The sequence below is a fragment of the Camelus bactrianus genome, chromosome 5 (assembly GCF_048773025.1).
Source record: "Camelus bactrianus isolate YW-2024 breed Bactrian camel chromosome 5, ASM4877302v1, whole genome shotgun sequence".
Taxonomy (NCBI): domain Eukaryota; kingdom Metazoa; phylum Chordata; class Mammalia; order Artiodactyla; family Camelidae; genus Camelus; species Camelus bactrianus.
In genome coordinates, this window is record NC_133543.1 from 77,170,778 (window position 1) to 77,192,221 (window position 21,444).

General features: G+C 37.3%; 2 protein-coding genes across 6 annotated transcripts in view; one reads left to right on the forward strand and one right to left on the reverse strand.

Annotated features, from left to right (window-relative positions):
- The window catches only part of ICA1L (islet cell autoantigen 1 like), a 58,902-nt gene extending 48,202 nt beyond the window's left edge, over positions 1-10,700 (forward strand). For 2 of the 5 annotated variants that reach the window (XM_074364160.1, XM_074364161.1), the window contains one exon: positions 95-3,469. In XM_074364160.1, coding sequence (XP_074220261.1) covers positions 95-210 — 116 coding nt within the window. In that variant the 3' untranslated portion in view covers positions 211-3,469. Of the gene's footprint in view, positions 1-94; positions 3,470-5,941; positions 6,033-10,671 lie in introns of those variants that run through there. The other 3 variants (XR_012507115.1, XR_012507116.1, XR_012507117.1) reach the window with 3 other exon arrangements.
- FAM117B (family with sequence similarity 117 member B) overlaps positions 6,656-21,444 on the reverse strand; it is a 59,255-nt gene continuing 44,466 nt past the window's right edge. The window contains exons 5-8 of the mRNA XM_074364159.1: positions 19,499-19,642; positions 17,889-18,114; positions 15,603-15,723; positions 6,656-10,599 (exon numbers count right to left, since the gene is read on the reverse strand). Coding sequence (XP_074220260.1) covers positions 10,281-10,599; positions 15,603-15,723; positions 17,889-18,114; positions 19,499-19,642 — 810 coding nt within the window. The 3' untranslated portion in view covers positions 6,656-10,280. The remainder of the gene's footprint in view (positions 10,600-15,602; positions 15,724-17,888; positions 18,115-19,498; positions 19,643-21,444) is intronic.

A 21,444-nucleotide genomic window follows, 5' to 3' on the forward strand; every position in this document is an offset into this window, starting at 1 on the left:
ATTAAAAGAAGCACCTATTTTAAAATCATAAAAGTGGTACAATAATGTGATTTCAAGAATCTGAGACTCTTTTTTTTTTTCCCCTTTTTACTAGCTCCCAACAGTGGTAATCAAGACATGTCTGCCTGGTTCAGTCTATTTGCAGACTTAGATCCACTTTCCAACCCAGATGCTATTGGACACTCAGATGATGAGCTTCTGAATGCTTGACTTAGGTTACGATGTCACTACAATGGCCTTGAGACATCAATTTTGCAACATACTGCCTTTGGGGAAAGGAGTTTATATTGTCATCCGTATACAAAAGTATTATGTTTGAGTATTTAATACTTGACAACCAACTTTAAGACAGATGGTAAGGACCACATTTTAATAATTATCTCTTAAAATCTTGGCTTTGCAGGTGTTGATAGAATGTGGAAAATATTAGAAACTATTGAGTCTGAAATAGATACCAAAACTTATTTCAAAATAACAACTAGGAATAATTTCATCAGTAGGAGTTGGGTTTGTTTGTTTGGAAAGCCTTTTTTATGTAAGTTGCCTTGCTAGTTATGAGAATTCTATAGGAGGATAAAGGACAGCATGTAAACTGGGTTGTGATTTGGGGTTGGTTTTTAAATAAAACAGTGGCAGGGGGAATTTTCTGTCGTGGAAAATAGCACTAGAACCAGACTAGTTTTGTCTTTAGTTAGAAAGATAGAGTAAGATTTGAAAACTCAATTTGCTTTAGTGAAATTACAGAGAAACTTGGTGCTTTTTCTTCACCTGGAGACTGATATGTAATATTACTTAGCTTTTTTTCCTTCATACAAAATCCTGGGTACCAACCCCCATTTCATTATTGAATTTTCTTGGGGAAGTAGCAGGTTGATTCATTTGCTGAGTCTGTCCTCAAAAACAGAAAAATTTCTCTTCCCATCTCATAAACTACAAGAATGTCCAGTAATATTCAAGACATTGTACAGGTGTCTCCAAGCCTGGTTCTTCACACATTCCTACCATCATGTACCGTATTCGTATTCTTCCTGAAAAGAAAGTAAGGGGAGGACACGCCCTGAGCAACTGGCAATAGTGTTCCTGAAATTACCCACGAGCGTCTGTCTGAGTAAGGGGAGATTTCCAAACAACTTGCCCTCATACAGGTTTGCACTTAACCCATACTGCTTGATGTGATTTAAACCAGAATACTTTCTGGCAGTTACAGAAAGCTCTGTACCATCATAAGGGAGTGTCTTATTTTCCCACTTTTCTGTGGGGGACATCATCTGAGACTTTGATTACTAAGGACAGACCTACCCTTAGAAGGTTTAAAGTGTAAGTACTGGAGAGAAGGCAATTTAATGAAAACAGCCACTGTATACACAGTCACTCAGTTTCCTATTCTTTTTTTCCTGCCCACCCTTTAGTTTTGAGGCAGTTCTCCAGGTGCCTTGTCTTTGTCATCCAGTCCATTGCATCTGCATAAGAAAACGTTTAACTAAGATGTTCACAGTAGTTTCCATTGTACTCCTAGTTCTAAACAGGCTTACATACTATTTACAAGAGAATCATGGGTAATGTCTGAGTCACTGTATATAGAAAAACATTTTTTTAGCAACAGACCAGAGCAGATAAAATGCAGTCTGCTTCCTGTCCACAGCAATCTGGCCCAACTACGACCTGAATTGCCCACAGCTCTTCAGAAGAGCAAGGAGTGTGTAGGCATGGACTCAGGAAAAGGTTATGTAAATCTTTCCTTAAAATAGTTTCACATGTTCATTCCTAGTTCTTTATCTGGTGATTCCTTAAGAAGCATTTTTTAACTCATCCTTTTTATTCACTGAAATTCCCTAGAATGCAGTACTGTCATTGTTCTGCCATGATTATGGTTACGAATCAGTCTAAATTCTATCCCCATGATCACTCTGCTCTCAACTCTGAAGACCTCAGAAATGTCACTTTATGCCTTGAGTTTATGCCATTTTTCTTTCATTAATTTTCACTAATCTGTTAGTTCAAAAATATTTGGACAGCTTCCTCACACACATACGAGGCAGCTCTTGCTCTCGTATAAACAGACACATTCGGTGCAGGAGAATCACTAGCCTCTCGAAGCCAGAAGCCCGAATCCCACTTTGAATGTGAAGGGGATCCTGCCCTCAATTTCCCAAGAGCAAAGGTTATCAAAAAATAGATGCTTACAAGGATTTTTATTATTTCTTAGTTTCTCTAACATTTTCTCTTTCAACAGAGTATGTAGCTGCCCGTTCAACCCCAAGGCAACATTACCTGCCTTAGCAAGTCGTTATAACTTAAGCAAGTCTCACAACTCCATTTTTGAAGTGCACATTTAAAACTGTTACTAAAATGAAGGTAACTATATTTTCTCAAGATTAGTTATATGAAGCTCAATCATTAATTTAGGGCCAGAAACAGAAATCTGGCTATATCACACCTAAATTGCTATAACAGGAAACCAAGCACATATTCAGTAAGGAGTAAAGGGGAGGACAGGATAAACACGGAACAGAGGGGTGGTCAGTTGCTGTTTGGTTAAATCTAGACCAACCAATCAATAAGTAAATTAATTAAACTTAACCAAGTGTGGGCTGAGAACAACTCTTTCCAAATAAATGGATGCTTTTTATATTAAATGGGGGAAAATACCTATCTTATACTTTTAAACACTAAATAAGAATGCATTTAAACTTAGAAAAGCCCCAGAACTAAAATTTGCCTAATCTTCTTCAACCACTTTATAAGAAAGGCAGGAATACCAGGGCAGATTAAGATCAGATTGGTGTAACTTGGTATTTTTTGAAATCTTTCATTAATTGTAAATGACATGGTTAGAAAAAAAACTGTATTTTAACAAAACAGGTTTCAGTATTTGCACAATGAAACAAGTGTTTGTATTTCAGTGGATATTTCAGATAACTCTCTTCATAGACCATCTGGAAATGGAGAGGTCTTACAGCATAAGAACAAAGGAAGTTGAATGTGCTATTTTTCTGAGCCTCTTTTAATAAAGATTACAAGATGGCATAAAACGAAGTATTTCCTAAAGTGTTCAATACAAATCCAATTATTGTCTCCCTATTCAAAAACATGGGTTTTACCTCAGGACCACAGTAATAAGAAGGTAGTTTGAATAGATACAGATACTACAGAATGAAAGTAAAACAGGGCAATTAATATCATTGTGAGACTGACTCTAATTTACTGAATTACTTAGAGTCTGTCTAGTTTACAGGATGGACTCGTAAGATATGGGATACAACAGAATGTGTGTTCTCTGTGTGAATACTCAAAGTAACAAAATATAAACTATTAAAGAGCAAAAATTTGAGCCTAGAAGCAATAACCAGTGAAATATAAGCCATAGTACTTAACCTGATTTGTTGAAGGGAGGAATAAAAAGCAAGCCAGGATTGATCCAGTAATTTCCATTTTCCATAGTGTTGGCAGGGCCCTGCATTTCCTTACCCTGAGCAGTAAAGCAGACCTAGAATCTTGGGATACAGACATTAAACTAGGAAGGAAATACTGACTAATTTAGCAGTATCAAAAGTAATGAATTTAAAACATACAATAGTAAGATGTTTAAATATGGCAAAGGAAACGTACGGAACCGGATGGGAAGAAAAATGTTTGTCAGGATGGGTCACATCCATAAGCCCAACATAAAATATCTCCTTGCATCTTTTATGTGCCAATGAAAAGATGATGAAAAGAAGACAATGAAAAGAGTTCAGTAAGAACTGTCCTTGGCATCTAAAGTCAAGACATGGTTCTTCCTTCACTCAGTGGTATAAATAAACCATTCAGTGATTAAAGAGTAAATACAAAATGGAGGTGGAGGTCTGGGTGGTGTTAACAAGTAAGGTTTTGAAGTGCATGTTTTTAAAGAAAAAAAGTTGTTTTCTTTTTCCCATTTCAAAGTAATACTCTCTCATTTACAAGTCTGGAAAACACTAAAAAGTAGAAGACAAAGAAATCATCCACAGCCCTACCATCTAGGAATAACTACTGTTAATATTATATATGAACTAAATTGTGGTCTGGATGATTTATTGTCTGTCTGAAATGGGCATACCAAGTAGTTGAGATTAAAAAGTTACTTTTGTAAATCTTTTCCTCAAAAAGTCAGGCAAAAATCCAACAAAAAGGTGATTGGAGTCACTACTTCCTGCCTCTGTAAAAGATGTGTTCCCCAAATTAAAGAAAATAATTCTTTTGAATTTCTGCAGCTATAGCAACGTTAAAACCTAGAGAGCTTGAGGATTTGTGTAACTAGCTTCCTTGGCCGGGAACTGGTGTCAACCAGCTTACTTTCTCTTCACCCTCTGAACCAAGCTGCCAGCACTGGAAGCAAGCAAGACCACCAAGAAAAAACAAGGCAGTGACCCGATGACATGTAATTGCAATGATGCCGAACACATATATTTTACTAATGTCACTGTTACAGGAGAAATAGCAGTAAGGCTTTGTGGTTAAGTTTGAGTTCTAGAGTTAGACATGGTTCAAAGCCAAATTTTGACATTATCAGACCTATGACCAAAGATAAGTTAGTCTAATTCTGATTTTGACATTTGTAAGATAGTAAAACTAGCAGTACCTGGCTTCATAGAGTTATTATAAGCACCAAGCCTGGCACTTGGTAAGTTATCAGTAAGTGTTACCTGTCTTTATTATGATTTCAGATCAACATCCTTGGCTGTTATTATAGTTTACAAGGTAAAATGAATTTTATGGGACCGTATTCCATGACCAACAACTTTTGGCTTTGCTAAGAAATAAACTTACCTAACAAAATATAAAGGAGATAAGTGTTTGCTTCCAGCTTTGTAAGTTATTTTCATATTCACTAGACATTTGACTGACAGCACCACTGTCAGCATTTCCTTCATCACATAAGAAATCTGAGATTCAAAGAGGTGACTTCTTTGCCTAAGATCCCATGACCATTAAGCGGCAGAGCCAGAACTAGTACCCAAACAAGTGGCCCTAAATCTTGTGCTTTTCCTGCATCTCCTCTGAATCATCCCAGAGTTCTCAAAGGTAACTGCTTAAGACTTGGAATTGAGATGGTCACACTCCTGGTTTTTAACCATCACAGCTCCATGACAGTCTTCTCTTAAACATAATGATTTAGCATGACTGAAGTCGATGCTAGTGTATCAAATCAAATCAGAGTATATGGAGATAAACTCTCAGTTTGAGGAAGATGCACACCACTGAAAAGACAAGTATTTTTTAATAAAACCAGCAATTTGGAGATACTTATGAGAGGGAGGTAGAGACAATGTCTTTAAAGATTCTAGTCTGTGCTAAGATACCAGACCAACCCCAAACACATACACAAAAGTTGTATCTACAACAGTATTTTTCAAATCATTCTGATTACAACCCACAGTAAGAAATACACTTTACAACCTTGTATAGGTCTGTCTAGCAAAAGCTTTACATACAAATACTATTCTCCTTAAATAGTGTTCTCCTTACGTCTGAATATATTTGTTTTCTGTTCTGCTCTACTAAAAAAAAATGCTGGCTGGACCCATTTAATTCAAGACCCAAATAGTTTGAAAAACTCTGAATCAAAGAGATACAAAAGGCTGTTTGTATTATCATACCATGTTCTAGTAGAGGTTTAAAATAAAGATATTTAAAAAGCAAACCTAATCTTAGCAAGGAAAAAAAAATTGATACGCACCGGCAGGAAACTCCTAAGAAGATACTCTTAAGCATTTCACACCTCGACCACTTGAAAGCAATTAAAAAGAAAAAAAAAAAGCAATTGAAGGGGAAGGACCACAGTAGACCTAAAAACCTTTGGGGGGTTGGGAGGGGTGGGTATTTAGTACTAATGAATCAAAGCAAAACACCTCAAATAAATGGGAGAATAAGGGAACACCTGACTTGAGATCTAAATTTTCTCCTCTCAACCTCTTTAAAGGTCGAAAGAAAAGACTGAGAAAAAAATGGAAGAAAATATTATGCCAGTTTGAGAAATCCTCTTTGCATTTGATGCTATTTTAAATTATAAGGTAAATATGTAAACATTAGTTATCCCCCAATTCTGGTTAACGTTTTCCCCAAAAAATAATTTTTAGAATTTTTTACAAAGTAATTTGGGGATCACTTTTCAATGCAAATAGCTGTGGTGACGCTTCTGTTTCACTTAAAAGATGACCCTGCTTTCTAAGTGATCATACTGCACTCAGTCATCATACAGACGAAAGCCCTCAGCCTAAACGGCTGTCCTGCATTTGTAAACCACTGTCCCAAAAGAATATGGCTGGTTCAGCAAGAAATGAATTACCAAAACAAAAGGAAAAATTCCTCTAAGTGTACTTCGGAATGAAATTAAGTGATGGCCCCCAGCTAAATCTCTAACAAACTGTGAAGTACTGAATTACTTATAAATGCGGTACATCTGTCAGTGTGCTTGCTTATATTTTAATGTTTACTTAGTACTTACCACAAAGATCAAGTTAAGGAGGGAGCAAGGAAGTAACAACTGACAATATTACATACCCTGCTACTTAAAACAAGTTCATTTTTCTATCTGTGAAAAAAGAATATACTAAGGTTATTTCCAGCTAGAAGTGTCTGAAAAGAAAGAAATTTGAGTTTGAGGCAGTATTCACAGAAGTGTGCAGAAAAAGACTCTCAAGAAGAACAGACTTTATTTTTAACATAAAAGTTCTATTTTCTTGTGAGGCAGCAACAAGTGTTCAGATACAGGGAACACATGAGTACACAGTAACAGTATTTATCACCACTGGAAATGCTGTTCTGAGGGAGAATTCTGTTAGAAAAACGAAACTTTTTAAAATTGCATTTTAAAAAATTACACAGCTTCAACAGAGATGAAAAATAAAGAATTTTTAAAAACATAAATTATATTCTTCAACAGGATTGTATAAACAAAATATTGTTCAGGGCTGCTCTGCTTATCATTAATTTAGGCAGAGTAAAACATAAACCTTAAAGTGCAAAGTTAAGTATTTTAGCTTTTTTAATGCAAATTCAGCACATCCACTGGTCTGGTCTTGAGACATCAAAATTCCAAGCATTAAGGAATGAATCTTAATTTTATAATAGTAAATTCAGTAGTGGCAATTTTTCTTTTATTTCCTTTAACAAAAGAAAATCTTGACAACCCAGTCCTAATCTTGGACATACCAGAAGGCTATATACATTTTGCTATTTTCCAGTAAAAGCCAACCAACCAAATAAAAAACAAAAAAAAAAAAGCCTTTCTTGCCAGTTATTCCACATTTAGCAACAGCACCTTCTAAAAGGCTCATTTGGCTTGTCACAAGTGTAAGAAATATTTTAAACAAAATGAAGGATCTAGTTAAAAAATAATCTTGGCATCTATGCTCCCCCTACTAACCAAAGCAAAACAAGTATTTTAAAAACATAACTGCTCACAAAAGCCATGACAATAAAGACTTAGTCATGATCAGAAGCAGTAAATTTATATTTTTATCATCACAAGGAAGAAATTGTTTAAGGGTAAAAATAACTTAGGACTGACAAAGTGAATAACCAGAGAATAGCTCCTTTTGCTGAAATACACAAGCTACCTATTTCTTTTACTGCACAGGAAGTAAATTTACTTAGATTTTTTAAAAATTTAAATTATATTCCCATTGAAGCTATTCTAATGTATTTACCTTCTGTACAGTTTTCTACAGAATAACAAGATAACTATGGAATGTAATTTTAGAAAACAATATTATGCATTCTACTGAGAGTAGACCTATTTAAAAAAAAAAGTCAACCACGTGTGAAGGGTTAAATAAAAGCTGAGTGGATTATGGTCAATATTTTTTCAAGACTGCATAAAGCTCATACACCTAAAAGTTAGCCCTTTGGCACTGGCAGTTAAGAGTTGTTTATACCTTATACATTTTTCCCCCCTCTCAAATCTCAGGCTCTTTTTCTCCCAAAGACAAGGAATGTTTGGTTGCCATACAATTCATTTACCTGAGAATTCACATTCTCCGTACAACCAAACATTAGAAGTTCCACTATGAAACTATATAAATAATGAGTCAAACTTGTTCTCCCATCCTGATTTTAAATCACTTTAAGGATATATGAAACACCTCAGAAAGATGTGCTAGACAAACGTGCACAACAGAGTAAGAGGAAAAGCTTTACAAACTGGCATTCTAGTTAAGAACACCCCTGTGACCAGTAGGGGTGGAGAGAGAAGCAACTAAGTGTAAGGCAAGAAAAAGAACACAGATTTAACAGAATTCAAATAATCCAAAAACTGATGGGCTTTTCTGAAACCTTGTTTGTAACCTCCTCCTCTGACCACTGATACCAACTCACCTGATTTCAGTTTTACCTTTTCTTCTGTACCTCTGACGGCAGTTCTCAATGGTGAAATGGTAAAGTCAAAGGCAAAGAATCAGAATTCTCAAAAAACAAAAACAAACAAACAAAAAACAACCAACCAGAACATTTAGATCCTGAATAAGTGAGCTTTTCCTGATTTAGCAGCCACAATGTACTAATTCCAGGTCATAGTTTTGGACGGAAAAGTTACCGAAAATTCATCAGTCCTGCCAACTGAAACCTGACAGACTTATTCAGATGTTTAAGTTTATCTAATTTGCCTAAGTAAATCTCCATTTTCAATTTAACAGGGCATATTTTTAATTCCTTAGATGTTTTAAAGATACATAAGTGTAAGAAGTCCTTTCAGAAGATTTATTGCTACCACTAGGTTTTCTTTGATGGGATATAGCTGGACAAACTGACCGTACTAACCTTCAAACTGTATCCCTTTTACAAGTATTTAAATCCTTTTCCTCCCTATAATAAGTATAGGAACATTACATTATTGCATCATAAGGTAGTTTACAAAGATCTTAGAAGGATGCTTTTTATCAACACTGTTTGCTGGAACTCATTTTTAAAACGAGCTGCTCCTTAATTTCACCACCACATACCCAGACGTGAAACACTGCTGTCATGTGATATCGGCAGTGACTGTATTAGGATGAGCCTAAATCCAAAACTGTATGGACTCTTCAAAGGTTCCTGTTGTTTATGCTCCAAAGCTCTCCTTGCCTGTTTCCCTCACCGTGTGGAACGTAGGAGGGAGAACTAGCAAAATCTGTAGGTACCACATCTCAGTGCCAACCACTGCAAAGAAAACGTCAGCCGCAAGATTCTGTGACTACGGATCGCTACTCAATGGGTTACACTCCTGGCAAACTAACCCTGACCAAATCCACAAGACAACAACATCACAAAAGCAAAGGAGGAAGTCCATGCACAGCCATTTTAGGATCTCTTGGGACTATGATACAGTGACAATTAAAGGTAGAACGACACCTGTGGTAAAGAAGGGAGCTCACGTGATAAATACTGCGCAGAAAACCCTAGGGGCTCCTTACTCCTAGCTAGCAGTCAGCACTGGGTAGTTTGTTTCCTTTTGGCTCACTGACTTTTAAACCAAGTTCCAATGATGGGTGAGAACATATTAAAGCACTTGTCTCCAGATTATAATTTTTCTGACCACATGGTGAAAAGTGTACAGAGTAGTGAAGAAAACAGCAGTTTTACAAATATTTCACCCAAAGCACAAACTTCTGACATCAAAAACATAAATCACATGATGTACTAATATTGCTTTTTTTTTAAATATATATACTTGTTGAATGCATTTACCTATCAAATCTTGTTTGGGAGAAGAACACAGTCATGAGATTAAGACTGCTGGGAAAATGTCAACAATCCCTTTGGTCCCAAAGCTGAAAACAGCTGAGAAAAGCACACATCTAGAAAGGGAAACAAGAAACAGAGGCCACCAAAGAATCTTTTGAACATCCTGTTTGCTACGTTTCAGAAAATGTAACATTGGTACTATAAAATAGTCATTTTCATATAAAAGATGGTTCTTGCAGCATCATTCACTTCTCCCTTCAGGAATCATGTTTGCAAGGATCAGTTTTTTGTTTGTTTTCTCAAGTAAGTAATTTGAAAACAAAAAACAGTGTGATATTGGCCCTCCAAAACGAAAGAATGAGACCTTTTTTCTTGTTTCAACCGGTGCTTTAAGAAAAAGCAGGCTAAGCACGGAGGGCCAGCCTTCACGGGTGAGCAGAGCCATCAGAGGGGCTGCTTTCTTCCAGAAGCCTCAGGGTGACGCATCACGGGCAGCGCTGCAGCACGTCACAGCCAAGTGGGAGCGCACGATGCCATCACTGTCAAGGGATGGAGGAGGTTCTTGGTTACCCAGAACAATGGCCACGCAGCACCAGGACCTATCCTTCAGCTTCCTCGATGGGTTCTGGTGGTGGGAGGAGAGAAGTCGGTGGCAGGACTGTACTGGTTCCTCGAGAGACTCGGTCTTGCTCTGTGTTTGTAGACAGGGAGGCCACAGCGATGGGCTGCAGGAGAGTAGTGGTCATGCCAGTGGTGACTGTCAGACTGTGGCCAGAGCCCTTGAGGGTAAGATCTGGTGTGGGAAGGAGTGGCTTAAGGATGCTGACGAGGCAGAAAGCAGAGCCGCTTTTAGGAATGAAATTCACCTTGTTTTTGTCAGGACAGTAAAAGGCTGGGATTTCATGAAGTTGTTTTGGCCTAGACATAGAATAGACAACCCGAAAGTTTTAAGTCACCGAACACCAGAAGTTTTTTTTTTTTTTTTAACAGATAAACAGACGCATAAAAGGAAAACAAAACTCAAGCTATGTCCAAAGCTCCAAATGCTATGGACCATGGTGGAATCAGACACGATTCCAGTTTTGTGTCTTAGAATGCTGGAAGGACACCACTCACTGGGGCTGCTTCCAGTTCCCCGATGAGCCCCGTGCACCACACAGGCAGCTCGGGCTGAAGACCACTGCATCTCAGGGAAGATCTCAGACAGCCAATCTGAATACAGAATTTCCTTAAACAAAATAAATTCTAGTTGTTTAAACATTAAAAATAGTTCTACTACCATGATTTTTCCATGGTACGATTTTGAACAGAAACGGCAAGAAAATTAATGACATATAATGTCTTTCTTTCACTGAGTTCCATCACTGCATGACTAAATTCTGGTGGGCATGAGTTCTCCAAGTGCACCTAAAAATCTCTGACTGAAACAATTCTTTGAGTTAATTATGATGGTCTTCTGAGTAACATAATGTAAATGTGAAATAAAAATAAAACTAACAACAGTCACTTGTTCTAGAAGTTTTTATTGAAGCCAAATCCTTCCCTGTCCCCAGGTGCTCCTGAAAATTAACCCAAATAGTTGGAAAAGGATACTAGTGTTAATGGTATTCTCTGAAAATAAAAACATTAAAAAAATGAACTGTTAAAGTAACATGGAAGTGACACAAAATTTAAAAGAAAATTCAGGTGGAAGAACCTAAGCAAATGAAGATTCAGGTGGGAAAAGGCAATACGATCATTTGATAAAAGTATGTTCTCATCTCTCCTCATGAAATGGAAAAAAAAAAAAAAAGATTTTAAGTGTGCCAAGTCTGAACTAGATTCTGGGGACCCAAAGATGAGAATGATCTACAAGGAGATAGACTAAACATGTAGTTTTTGGGGGGAGGGAGGTACTGGGAACGGAACTGTATGTCAATATAATTAGTCTCCTTTATAATCTTACGTGTTTTTTCAGAGAAGCTATGGACTACTTCAAAGCATCCATAAGCTTTACCCGACTGCCAGAGGTGTCCACAACACAAAAAAGGTTAAGAACTTCCACAAGCAGGTCTGACAAACGTGATAAAAATAGTCTGTAAAAGGTTTACAGGTACAACAAGGGAGTGGATAACCCGTGGCACAGAGAAGTAGTGGGGCAAGTTTGGGAGGAAGACAGCTTCCAAAGGAAGTAATGTCTGAGCTGGGTTTTAAAGAATGAATAAATGACAGACCTGGAGACTAAGTGCAAGGGAAAAAAAATGTTCAAGTAGACGGTGTTTTGGGTGGGCATATTTTATTAATAGTGAATACTACCCATGGATAGCTTTGGCAAATATACTAACTTAAGAAGAACAGAAATTACATCATTTAAACTAAGTTTTACTTACGTACTATTCTTTCCTGGGTACAACGGACACTTAATATGTTGAATGCTTTTAGGGCCACAAGTGTATTTCGATACATTATGATAAGAAAAGCACACACCCCTCTATTTTTACTGACAGCATGGTTTTCAATTCTTTAAAGAAGATAGGAAGTTGATGTTACATTTCTGTAATTAAATAATGCTTGTATTTTCTTTTGAAGACAGAATTATTAAAGATAACTTTCATTCTTACATTAGCAAAAAAGGGGCTAATCAATTTTTACACCCTCTTCCAAATAAGGCCTAGATTTTTAGTTAGTTTGTTTAAGGTTGTCTTGTTAAGACACATGGCTGCTAATGGATCTTGAGGGTGAAACCTCACATTTCTGAAATGTGACTTCTGACTTTTGACATTTTTAAATGACAGAATCTAAAATCAGTTTAACTTACCTTCTGCTTTCATGAAAACAGATTTATGACAGCTCTCACACAAACTAACATGCACAGTAATAACCTGTCCAACTGGCACCCAGATCAAGAGGCAGAACACTAACAGTGAGAAAGCACCCCCCTCCTCTTCCAGCCATCACCCCAGCCTATGAAAGGAATCATTTTTGATTCTGTTTAACTTCTGGGAGCAGACTCCCCAAGGAACTCGTTACCCACCCCTGGGGTGTATGACCTGTACTGTACTTGTGCTACTAGGAGCTGCAAGTACTAATATTACTTCAAAGCCTTCTTCAATTTAAGAGCCATACACACCAAAACCCCAAAATACATAGACACAAACCCCTCAGAACTAGTTAAAATTTTTTATTTTTTTCCTGAAGAAGTTATTTCAAAAGGACTATACCTCAAAATAGATGTAACTGTTTGCTAGTGGACCTTTGGAGAAGCAGATGGTCAGGCTGGATAATTGTTGTAGGTATTTTCACACTGATACAAGGAATTCTTTGGTATTTTTTAAAAGGGCTTACGTAATTTTCTTTTTAAACTCAGGCATAAATTATTAGCTAAAAATAGTGGTTTCAAGTAACTTATAATGGGAAGAAGGGAAAGAGTAGAAAGGGAGGTGTCCAGGGGGGTTATATATATTTTTAAATCTCTATACTGCAAAGAGACAATAATATCTAGGAACCTAAGGTAACTAAGGTCAAGAAGTTCATTAATTGGGATCTGGAAACAGCATCTGACTTCATTAAAAAAGGACTTGCTAAGTACAGATGTCATAGCTATGATCCGTACCGTATCAAAAAAAAAAAAAAAAGATGCAAAATCTGGTCTTACCCTTTCTGGGCCCAAATCCAACTACCTACTTTTTTTCAGGTAAATAAATATATATTTCTAGACACCAGAGATCAACCCCTCACCCAACTCCAATCCACATTAATCCACAATTAAGACTTACAAAAGCATACTTTAAAGAATGATTAAATAAGCTAAACTTTTAAAATTAGGACCAATAATCTACCTTGATTTAATGCTAGTGTGTTCAGTGGGTTTTGCTCTAATTGTGACATAACTAGGGCAAAAAGAGACCAATTTTTTAAAACTCTGAGTAACTAGTTTTATTGATAGAAGGTTAAAATTGCCTCTAAGAAATTTCATCATTAGGTTACTGCTGTTAACTTCTTTTAGGAATGTAATTAAGATATTTAAAAATGAAAAAGGCTTTTGTGTGCAACACATCCTTTATATTAGTAAAATTTATAATATACTATGTGCATTTAAAAAAAGAATAGGTTTACCTTCTAATAAAGAGGCGGACATGCCATAAAACGTTTTCTGTTAAAGAGTTTACTTTGTTTCTTTTATCTACCTATCCATCCACACACACCCCCAAAACCCAGTCCTCTGTTCCTCCCTTTAGAAATAAGTAACATACTTGTATACATACAGTTCAGATACTGAGAAATTTTCCAAGCAGTCTAAGGCAGATACCACAGGACACCAAGCTATACAACCAACATTCACTCAAAGTCATTTACACAGAAATTCCAATTGCTTTTTAATTCCATCAGTCATTTCTCTGCACTTAGGCACATGTTAACTACCAATAAGTCAATCAAAGAGCTCAACTCCAGAAGGTTTCACATGGACCATTTGACTTTTACTGAACTGAATGACTTCATTTCTTGAGAACTCTCACGAAAAGGTCTAAGCCAGCATTTAGTCAAGCATAAAAACCCTACGCCGTTTGCTGTCCAGGTCATACCCACCTCCATATTTTTACTCATTAGGCCTGGGATGGGGCCTGGGACTCTGCAGTTTCAACTAATACCCCACTTGATTATGATGCAGCAAGTCCATGAAATAGATCTGGAGAAAAACTGCTCAAACTCTCTGGCACCAGTCAAGCTTTTATACTGACATGGTTCAAGAAAAAAAAAAAAAGCTGCTAAAACAGTTTTCAATTACTGTCACAAAAGCAGATAGGAGACTGACAGCTAGGATTTCCTAGTAGAGAAGGTGAAGGGGTTCAAAAACAATGCTCTTTGTGTGGAAATTATTCAGAATTTACGTTAAAGGAAGCAGTCACCAGAGGGACAAAGGATGCCATATTTCAAAATGATTTCAGTATTTCATGATGGAGGAAAAAGATAAATTATGTGAATCAGATAAGGTTGGAAAATCTCCACATTGTAATTAAGGTTTCACAGTGAGGAAAAGCCAGAGGGTGGCTCTTAGACTTGAAGCCATAGTGAGACTGGAAGGTGAGGCTTAAGTACCACCATCTCCCCAAATAATGTGCATCATACCTCATTTACTCTGCTTCATACACCCCTACAACCCTGCAGCCAACACTTACAAAGCAAGGAGCCACAGCTACTGAAAACACAAGACTGCAGTACCCTCTGAGCAGATTTTTGAGTCTAAAATTAAGAGTACCTGATTGGAGTACCAGCCAAGAGAAACATATGAGCACAGGAGATCGCATACCAAGGTCACCAGACCGTTTAAAATTCTGCTTCTCACGTGATCTTCATCACAGTAACATGTTTCTGCAAAGTAAGAGAATTCTCTTCCCCTCATTGGCAGAAAAATATTTTTAAAAACTGTTTAAAGAACTGGAGACCAAAAGTAGATAAAAACTGAAGAGAATCTGATCCTTGAAAGGAGGAAACCTACCCTGGGTGAGATCCATGGTCTATCTTGAGTAAATATACCGCTAAATTCAATGTGTGACGCTGACTGTTTACAGATTCAAACATAACCACAGACGGTATGTCAGGGACAACTGAGGAAATGTGAATAACAGGATATTAGTTGGTATTAAGCATAACTGTAATTTTCTTGGGTGTGGCAATGGTATTGTGGTTATGTAGGAGTGGTTACTTTAAGGAAACGAGTATTAAATTGTATTTAAAATAAAGTGTCATGATGTCTGCAACTTACTTTCAAACAGTTCAGCAAAAACTAACACCAACACACAGAAACAAAGCAAACATAGCAAAATGCTAACTACAGGATCCAGTGGTGAATATATAGGTGGTCAATGTATTGTTCTTCAGCCTGTTTGAAAATTCTAATAAACGTTTTTTTGTGGGGAGGGGAGGCAATGGGGGATACTTACGAGCATTCCTCAAAGACTTTGACCCTTTCACAGCCCTCGGGAGGTTCCCTTTTGAACATGTAACTGTTGTTAGGTTTTGGTGAGGTTGCATATTTGGGCAAAGGAGAGTTGTTCCCATTCTCTGCAATAAATGGCACACTGGATTACTAAGAAATAGGACCACATAGGTGCACAGTCATACTCTGTTTAATTGTTCTTGGCACTCCCCCAACACCATGAACTACTTAAGGGTAGAAACAGTGTTCTATTCATCCACTTTACCCCAATATGTAACACAATTCCTGGTAAAAAGGAGATAATTAATGTTTGTTAAATAAATGCATAAACAAGACATTTTAATTTCTTTTCTACTTACAATTACCACAGCCTAGGCCTGTATTTTACTCCTCGGCACTGAACACTGATCTGTTGCTGCCTTATTTCTATTCTGTACACAGCAGATGGGCTCAAATGCCATGCTCATTCTTCCCAGGAAAGTGACTGAATTGGTTCTTTACGGGCTGCTCTTCCTTCACCTGTGGCCTGCCCCTCAGCATCTCTCAATTTGATTTCTCTGCTCCTCTGGTTACAATCACTGCTCCAGGTAGTCAAAGCCATATGCACACTGTATGCTGAAGGCTCTTTTGCCCACCAACTTCTCTATATCTAAGAGGTCCTTCTCTGCTCATTTTCCAAAACATCCCTCAAAGTCTGGCTCAAAGTTTTTGAAATCTTTCCAAATTAGCCCTATCAAAGGAAACACCTCTTTACTCTGTTATTCCTGTTCAGTGCTGGTGTCCTCAGTTTCTACTATATAAATTTAAAATTCTTGAAATGTTACCTAAGTGTTTCAAGTTTTCAATCTGACTGTGTCAGCTAAACTACAAATTCCTTGCTGGCAGTAGCACTGTCACCCTTTCTTATAAAAGAAAGCACAGAAGCTAACCAGCCACTGGTCTCCTCAAGTTAGATAAGCAGGACTTAAAATTTATGGAGTTCCTACATGTTACTGAAATAAAAGTAGAAAGTATGGGAAATCAAAGGGTAGATTCCAACAGCCATGGTTTAATTTTGGTGGTGCACGGTATATTGACTGAGTACCAGGAGCTGCACCAAATAGTTTGCATTCACTTTTAATCCTCACAATAAGTATAAGACGTAGTTAATTATGCCAACTCCTCACAAGAAACAAATGGCCCAATCAAATGATTTAATTCAGTGGGTGTCAAACTTGTGTGCACCTGAATCACCTGGGAACACCAAAAACTTCTGGTGTCTGTGTCCTGCCCCCAGCGGCTGTGATTTAATTGGTCCGAGGTGTTGGCTTAGGATAGCTATGTTTTATTTAACCTAGATGCTAGCAAAAAAGGGTCCAAATAACATTTTACAACTGCACATGGTTTGAAGTGTTGTCTTCAGAAAATCTTAATGTCCTCTTTACTTGCTATATAGTCTCAAAACTTTAGGTGACTGGCAGTAATGACCAGTTGTCACTGGGTACAGAACATTTTCAGACATTCAACACACTGCACGTAGGAAGTTCTAAATTAATTACTACTGAACTGAGCTGTAAAATTTATTAAATATTATCTTATTATTGCTTTCAAGTTCATGCAGTACTAACTACAATTAGGCTAAAAAAATATTGCCCTGATATAGGTAGATGAAAGATCCTATTTGTCTTAAAAGGTAAGAATATTACTAGTAATTAATATTCTAAGTGCTATGTATCCAAATTACTTTCTGGGGTACATAAGTGGTTTAATACTGTAAGTAACCCCACCCCAACCTTTTACTCTAGGCTTGCCTTGAATACTCCTTTTGCAATGATACGTATATGTAAGATGTATGTATATACAGGTCAGCTTAATACTTGTTAGAAATACCACAAATATAGATCCTAAAAAACACTAACGTGAAGGTTTCATATTCAATTAGAAAGTAGTTAAGGTAGCAAAAACATAACAACTAAGGTGATAGAGAACAAAATGCTCCTCAGGACAAATGTGCATTTCATTTATACCAAAAAGAATGTTTCTTACTAATAACTAACTTGTATTATCAAGTGAAAAAAAAAGGTACAAACAAAAGCCCATAAACGCCACCCAACTAGACCATCACCTGAGCACCACAGTAAAACCTACTGTTTTGTTCTCCAATTTTTAAAATTTCTTGTTTTGAACACATCTCAAAGTGATTATCTCAGCAGCCCTAAGTGTGCGTGCTCTGCTAGAAAATGAACAGAATACGTGAAAAAACAGGTGGTATTCACTTATCCCCTGGTAGCAAATTCCTCCTGCATCGTACCTTTATCCCTGGGGTCCACAAGCAGGTCGTCAGCCGAACAAGGGCTCTCCTCACTCCCCTCGTTGGAGATGGTGAGGAAGGACGTGGGGGACACAGACTGTGAGCGGCTGCTGTTGTTGCTCCCCCGCTCTGCCCCGCCGGGGGTCTGCGTGTCGATGCTGCGCGTGCTGCTGCTCCTCTGCACGAGGGGTGGAGGTGCACGATGGCCATCTGGAATGTCTTGTGGCTGTTATCACATTTTAAAAACATACATATTATTTGCCATAGACTTTGACATTCACCCTGAAATGCTCCCAATGTCAACCATCCCCTGTTGTTCAGAAGATTCAAAACTCAGACACCCTCTCCTAACAAGACTGACGCCTTTGTGTTGCTCCGTTAGTGACAGGCCCATCTAATCTGTCCCCCGCTGGACACTGCGCAGCAGGGAAGAGACTCTGTATTCCCGGGGTCAGGCACATGAGTGGTCAGTGCCTGCTGAAGGATGAACTCCACTGAATTACTTACCATATGCTAAATATTATTTTTAAAATTATAAAGACGGGTCATGGTGAAAGAGGAGAAATCCAGGTGCCACACTAGGTTCCACGTTGGAAGGACAGGTTACCACTGTGTGAACCAGTGATACTTGATGACAGGCCCTGCTGCCTTCTCCTCCCACCCACTTCCTCCTGAAACTGTTTTCAAAGAAACTTCCTTACACGAGGGAAGGTTAATCACAGCAGTGCTAATTATAGAGGGAAGTCAAGGAGAACTTCAGAGGAAAGCTCGTGTGGCTCACTTAGCAGATCCCTGTACACCTCTAGTGCATTTACCTATATTATACTTGGGGAAGTTTCCCCATGATGCAGAGGAGGAGAGAGTGTGGGCAGCTGTGTTTTCTCAAAGCTAAACCAACCTTTAATCTTAAGCATCAATAAAATATTTTTCTTGAATATATGTATGTATATGCATGACTGGCACATTGTGCTGTACACCAGAAACTGACACATTGTAATTGACTTTACTTCAATTAAAAAAAAAATTACTTCAAACTTTCCAATTCTTCTTTCCCTGAAGAATCAAAGCTTAAATATATTGTGACATGGTTTTAAGTATAAACAGGAAATTTTCACACCGACTTAAATGTGAGCCATTCTTATGTGTGTCACAATTAATAGAATACACATTCTTATATGCACTATAGGTAAGCAGAACTGTGCTTCATGCTGATACAGTCAACCAAACAGTAACTGACAGTGAGCAAGAGGTGGATTCATACTTAGGAAGTACTCTGTGTCGTAGCCCTCCCTCCCCAGCACACTAGTAAGCTAAACTTTGGTTAAATGGAGTTACAGCCATATTATCTGTCTAGCAATTTTTAAATACAGAAAAACAAAAAATAGTTCCTGTTCAAGGATCCAAATTTAAGTCACATCAGATGTCTCTACGAGATACAAAGAACTGAGAACTTTCCATTCACTTGCAAAGGTCAAAGTTTTTCAAAAGAGAAATTTTCACTCTCAAGGAAAAGAAAAACCTATGTAAATATGGAAAATAAAATTGTGAATTTTTTAACAGTTAGAAGAGTTAATGGATAAGGATGATTTTAAGGTACAATATTAACTTACGATAAGTTGTTCCTCCTTTTCCCCAGTCTCTTTAATTATTATTTCAATCTCCTGATTCAATCCTTCCACACTATTCCGGAACCGGGAGCCTGTTGATTTGGTGATGGGAATTACTGGAATAAGTGCACTCTTTGGAACAGGAGCCTAAAGAAAAAGTGGTGGGGGGAGAAGACACATTTAATATTACCTTTAAATTCTCTAGATGGAAGCACACTTCCATTTGACATGAGTAACTCGAAAATAAGTCAAAATAAAGTATGGGCCTCACAAAAAGTGTGAATAACCAAACCTGCTCCTTGGAAGACAAGAAACATAATTTAAAGGCAAAACCCCAGAAAATCAAGGTAGAATTTCAGAAAGTTTATTCACATCTGTGAGGGACTGTAAAGGGGACAGGGATAAAGGAAAATACTAAAAGAATATCAACGTCATATTATAACAGATTTCAGAGTTCAGAGCATTAAAGTCCTCCGGCACATTAAATTATCTACACTCCAGGAAATAAACAACAAAAAAAAGTAACTTTATCAAAAAAAAAAAAAAGAAAAGAAAAGAAAAAATATTTTAGTGGAGAAACAAAATCACTTCTAAAGTCCATATATATCAGTAAGATCATAGAATAACTTACTTGTGAAATTTAATTATTTATATTTTCATTGTAATGATTTTAATCCATTCTGCTCAGAAAAGAAAATGACATAATGTATTTTCTTCTTTTTCCAAAGCCTCTCTCTAATTTCTTAAAAATAGTTTTTTCCACTGGCACGTTTTTAAAAAGAAGTAACTGGTTATATAATTACAGGATATCACTTGGTTTCCTAACAAGATACCCAAAATAAAACATGAAACAATAATTGCAGAGGTTATCTGCCAAAGTTCACAGCAACGGTGTGACCGGAGATGATCTTGTATTGTCCTCCTCTCTGCTAAAGAAATGCGATTAATGCATCCTTCATTTGAAAAGTCTCTCCTTCGGGGAAAGGTGGAGTCAAGGGTAGTAATAGGGCCTCTAATCAGTTACCACTAGTTCCATTTGATAACCTTGTCATCTAACACAGAACTTAATGTTAAACCTGTATTTCTCCCTTTTTATTCCTGAACATCTTGATTAAAAAAAAAAAAAAAAAAAAAAGCACAACACAATAGTCCTTGGAAACCAAGGCAAGAAATTTATGAGAAAAAAAAAGCCAAGGGGAATCTTCAACCTGGGGTGCAGAGGCAGCACTTCACTGCTTAGTAATGTTGGGCCCTGAGTCTCACTTCTTCAGGGGTCAAGTGGGAACACAATAGCCCACCTCGGGGAGTGGTTTTGAGAAGGGCAGTGGTGCAGCACCTGGCCCAGAAAGGATGGGTCCTCAGTAAACAGTAGCTACACTGTTTATTTCGTGTTCTCCCTATTATGTATTTTGTTCTTAAAATAATCTCTTGTTTTCACAAATTTTTTCAGGTACCATTTCTTTTCTACATATGATGTCTTCTCATTCCACTCCCCCCCTTTTTAACCCCTCTGTTCCCGAATCTTCTCTCCAAACCTTCAAGCTTCTCATACTATTTATTCCCTTTTCACTTCCATCTCTTCTTTCTGTCCCCTATTCTAGTCTCCATATCCACTATGAAAGGAAGGAATATGAAAAATCTTAAGTTTAGGTATTCTATAGGTGTTTTTAGAGAAAATTTATAAATCTAATTTTTTTCAAATCCACATCTCTGAGCCATTCTCTACAGTGTAGATCTCTGGGTACACCATTTCCAAAAATGTTTGCTGAGGAAATCTTTGCCACATCAATAAATCTATTCTCTTGCTCTACTTTCTTTTCTCTCAACACTTGTCCTGGTTAGACCCTTTCAGCTTCTGTAAGTGTAACAACTCTATACCTAACTTGGCTGGTGGCTAAATAAAAAATACTGGCAATACCAAGCACTGATGAGGAAGCAAAGGAGATTTT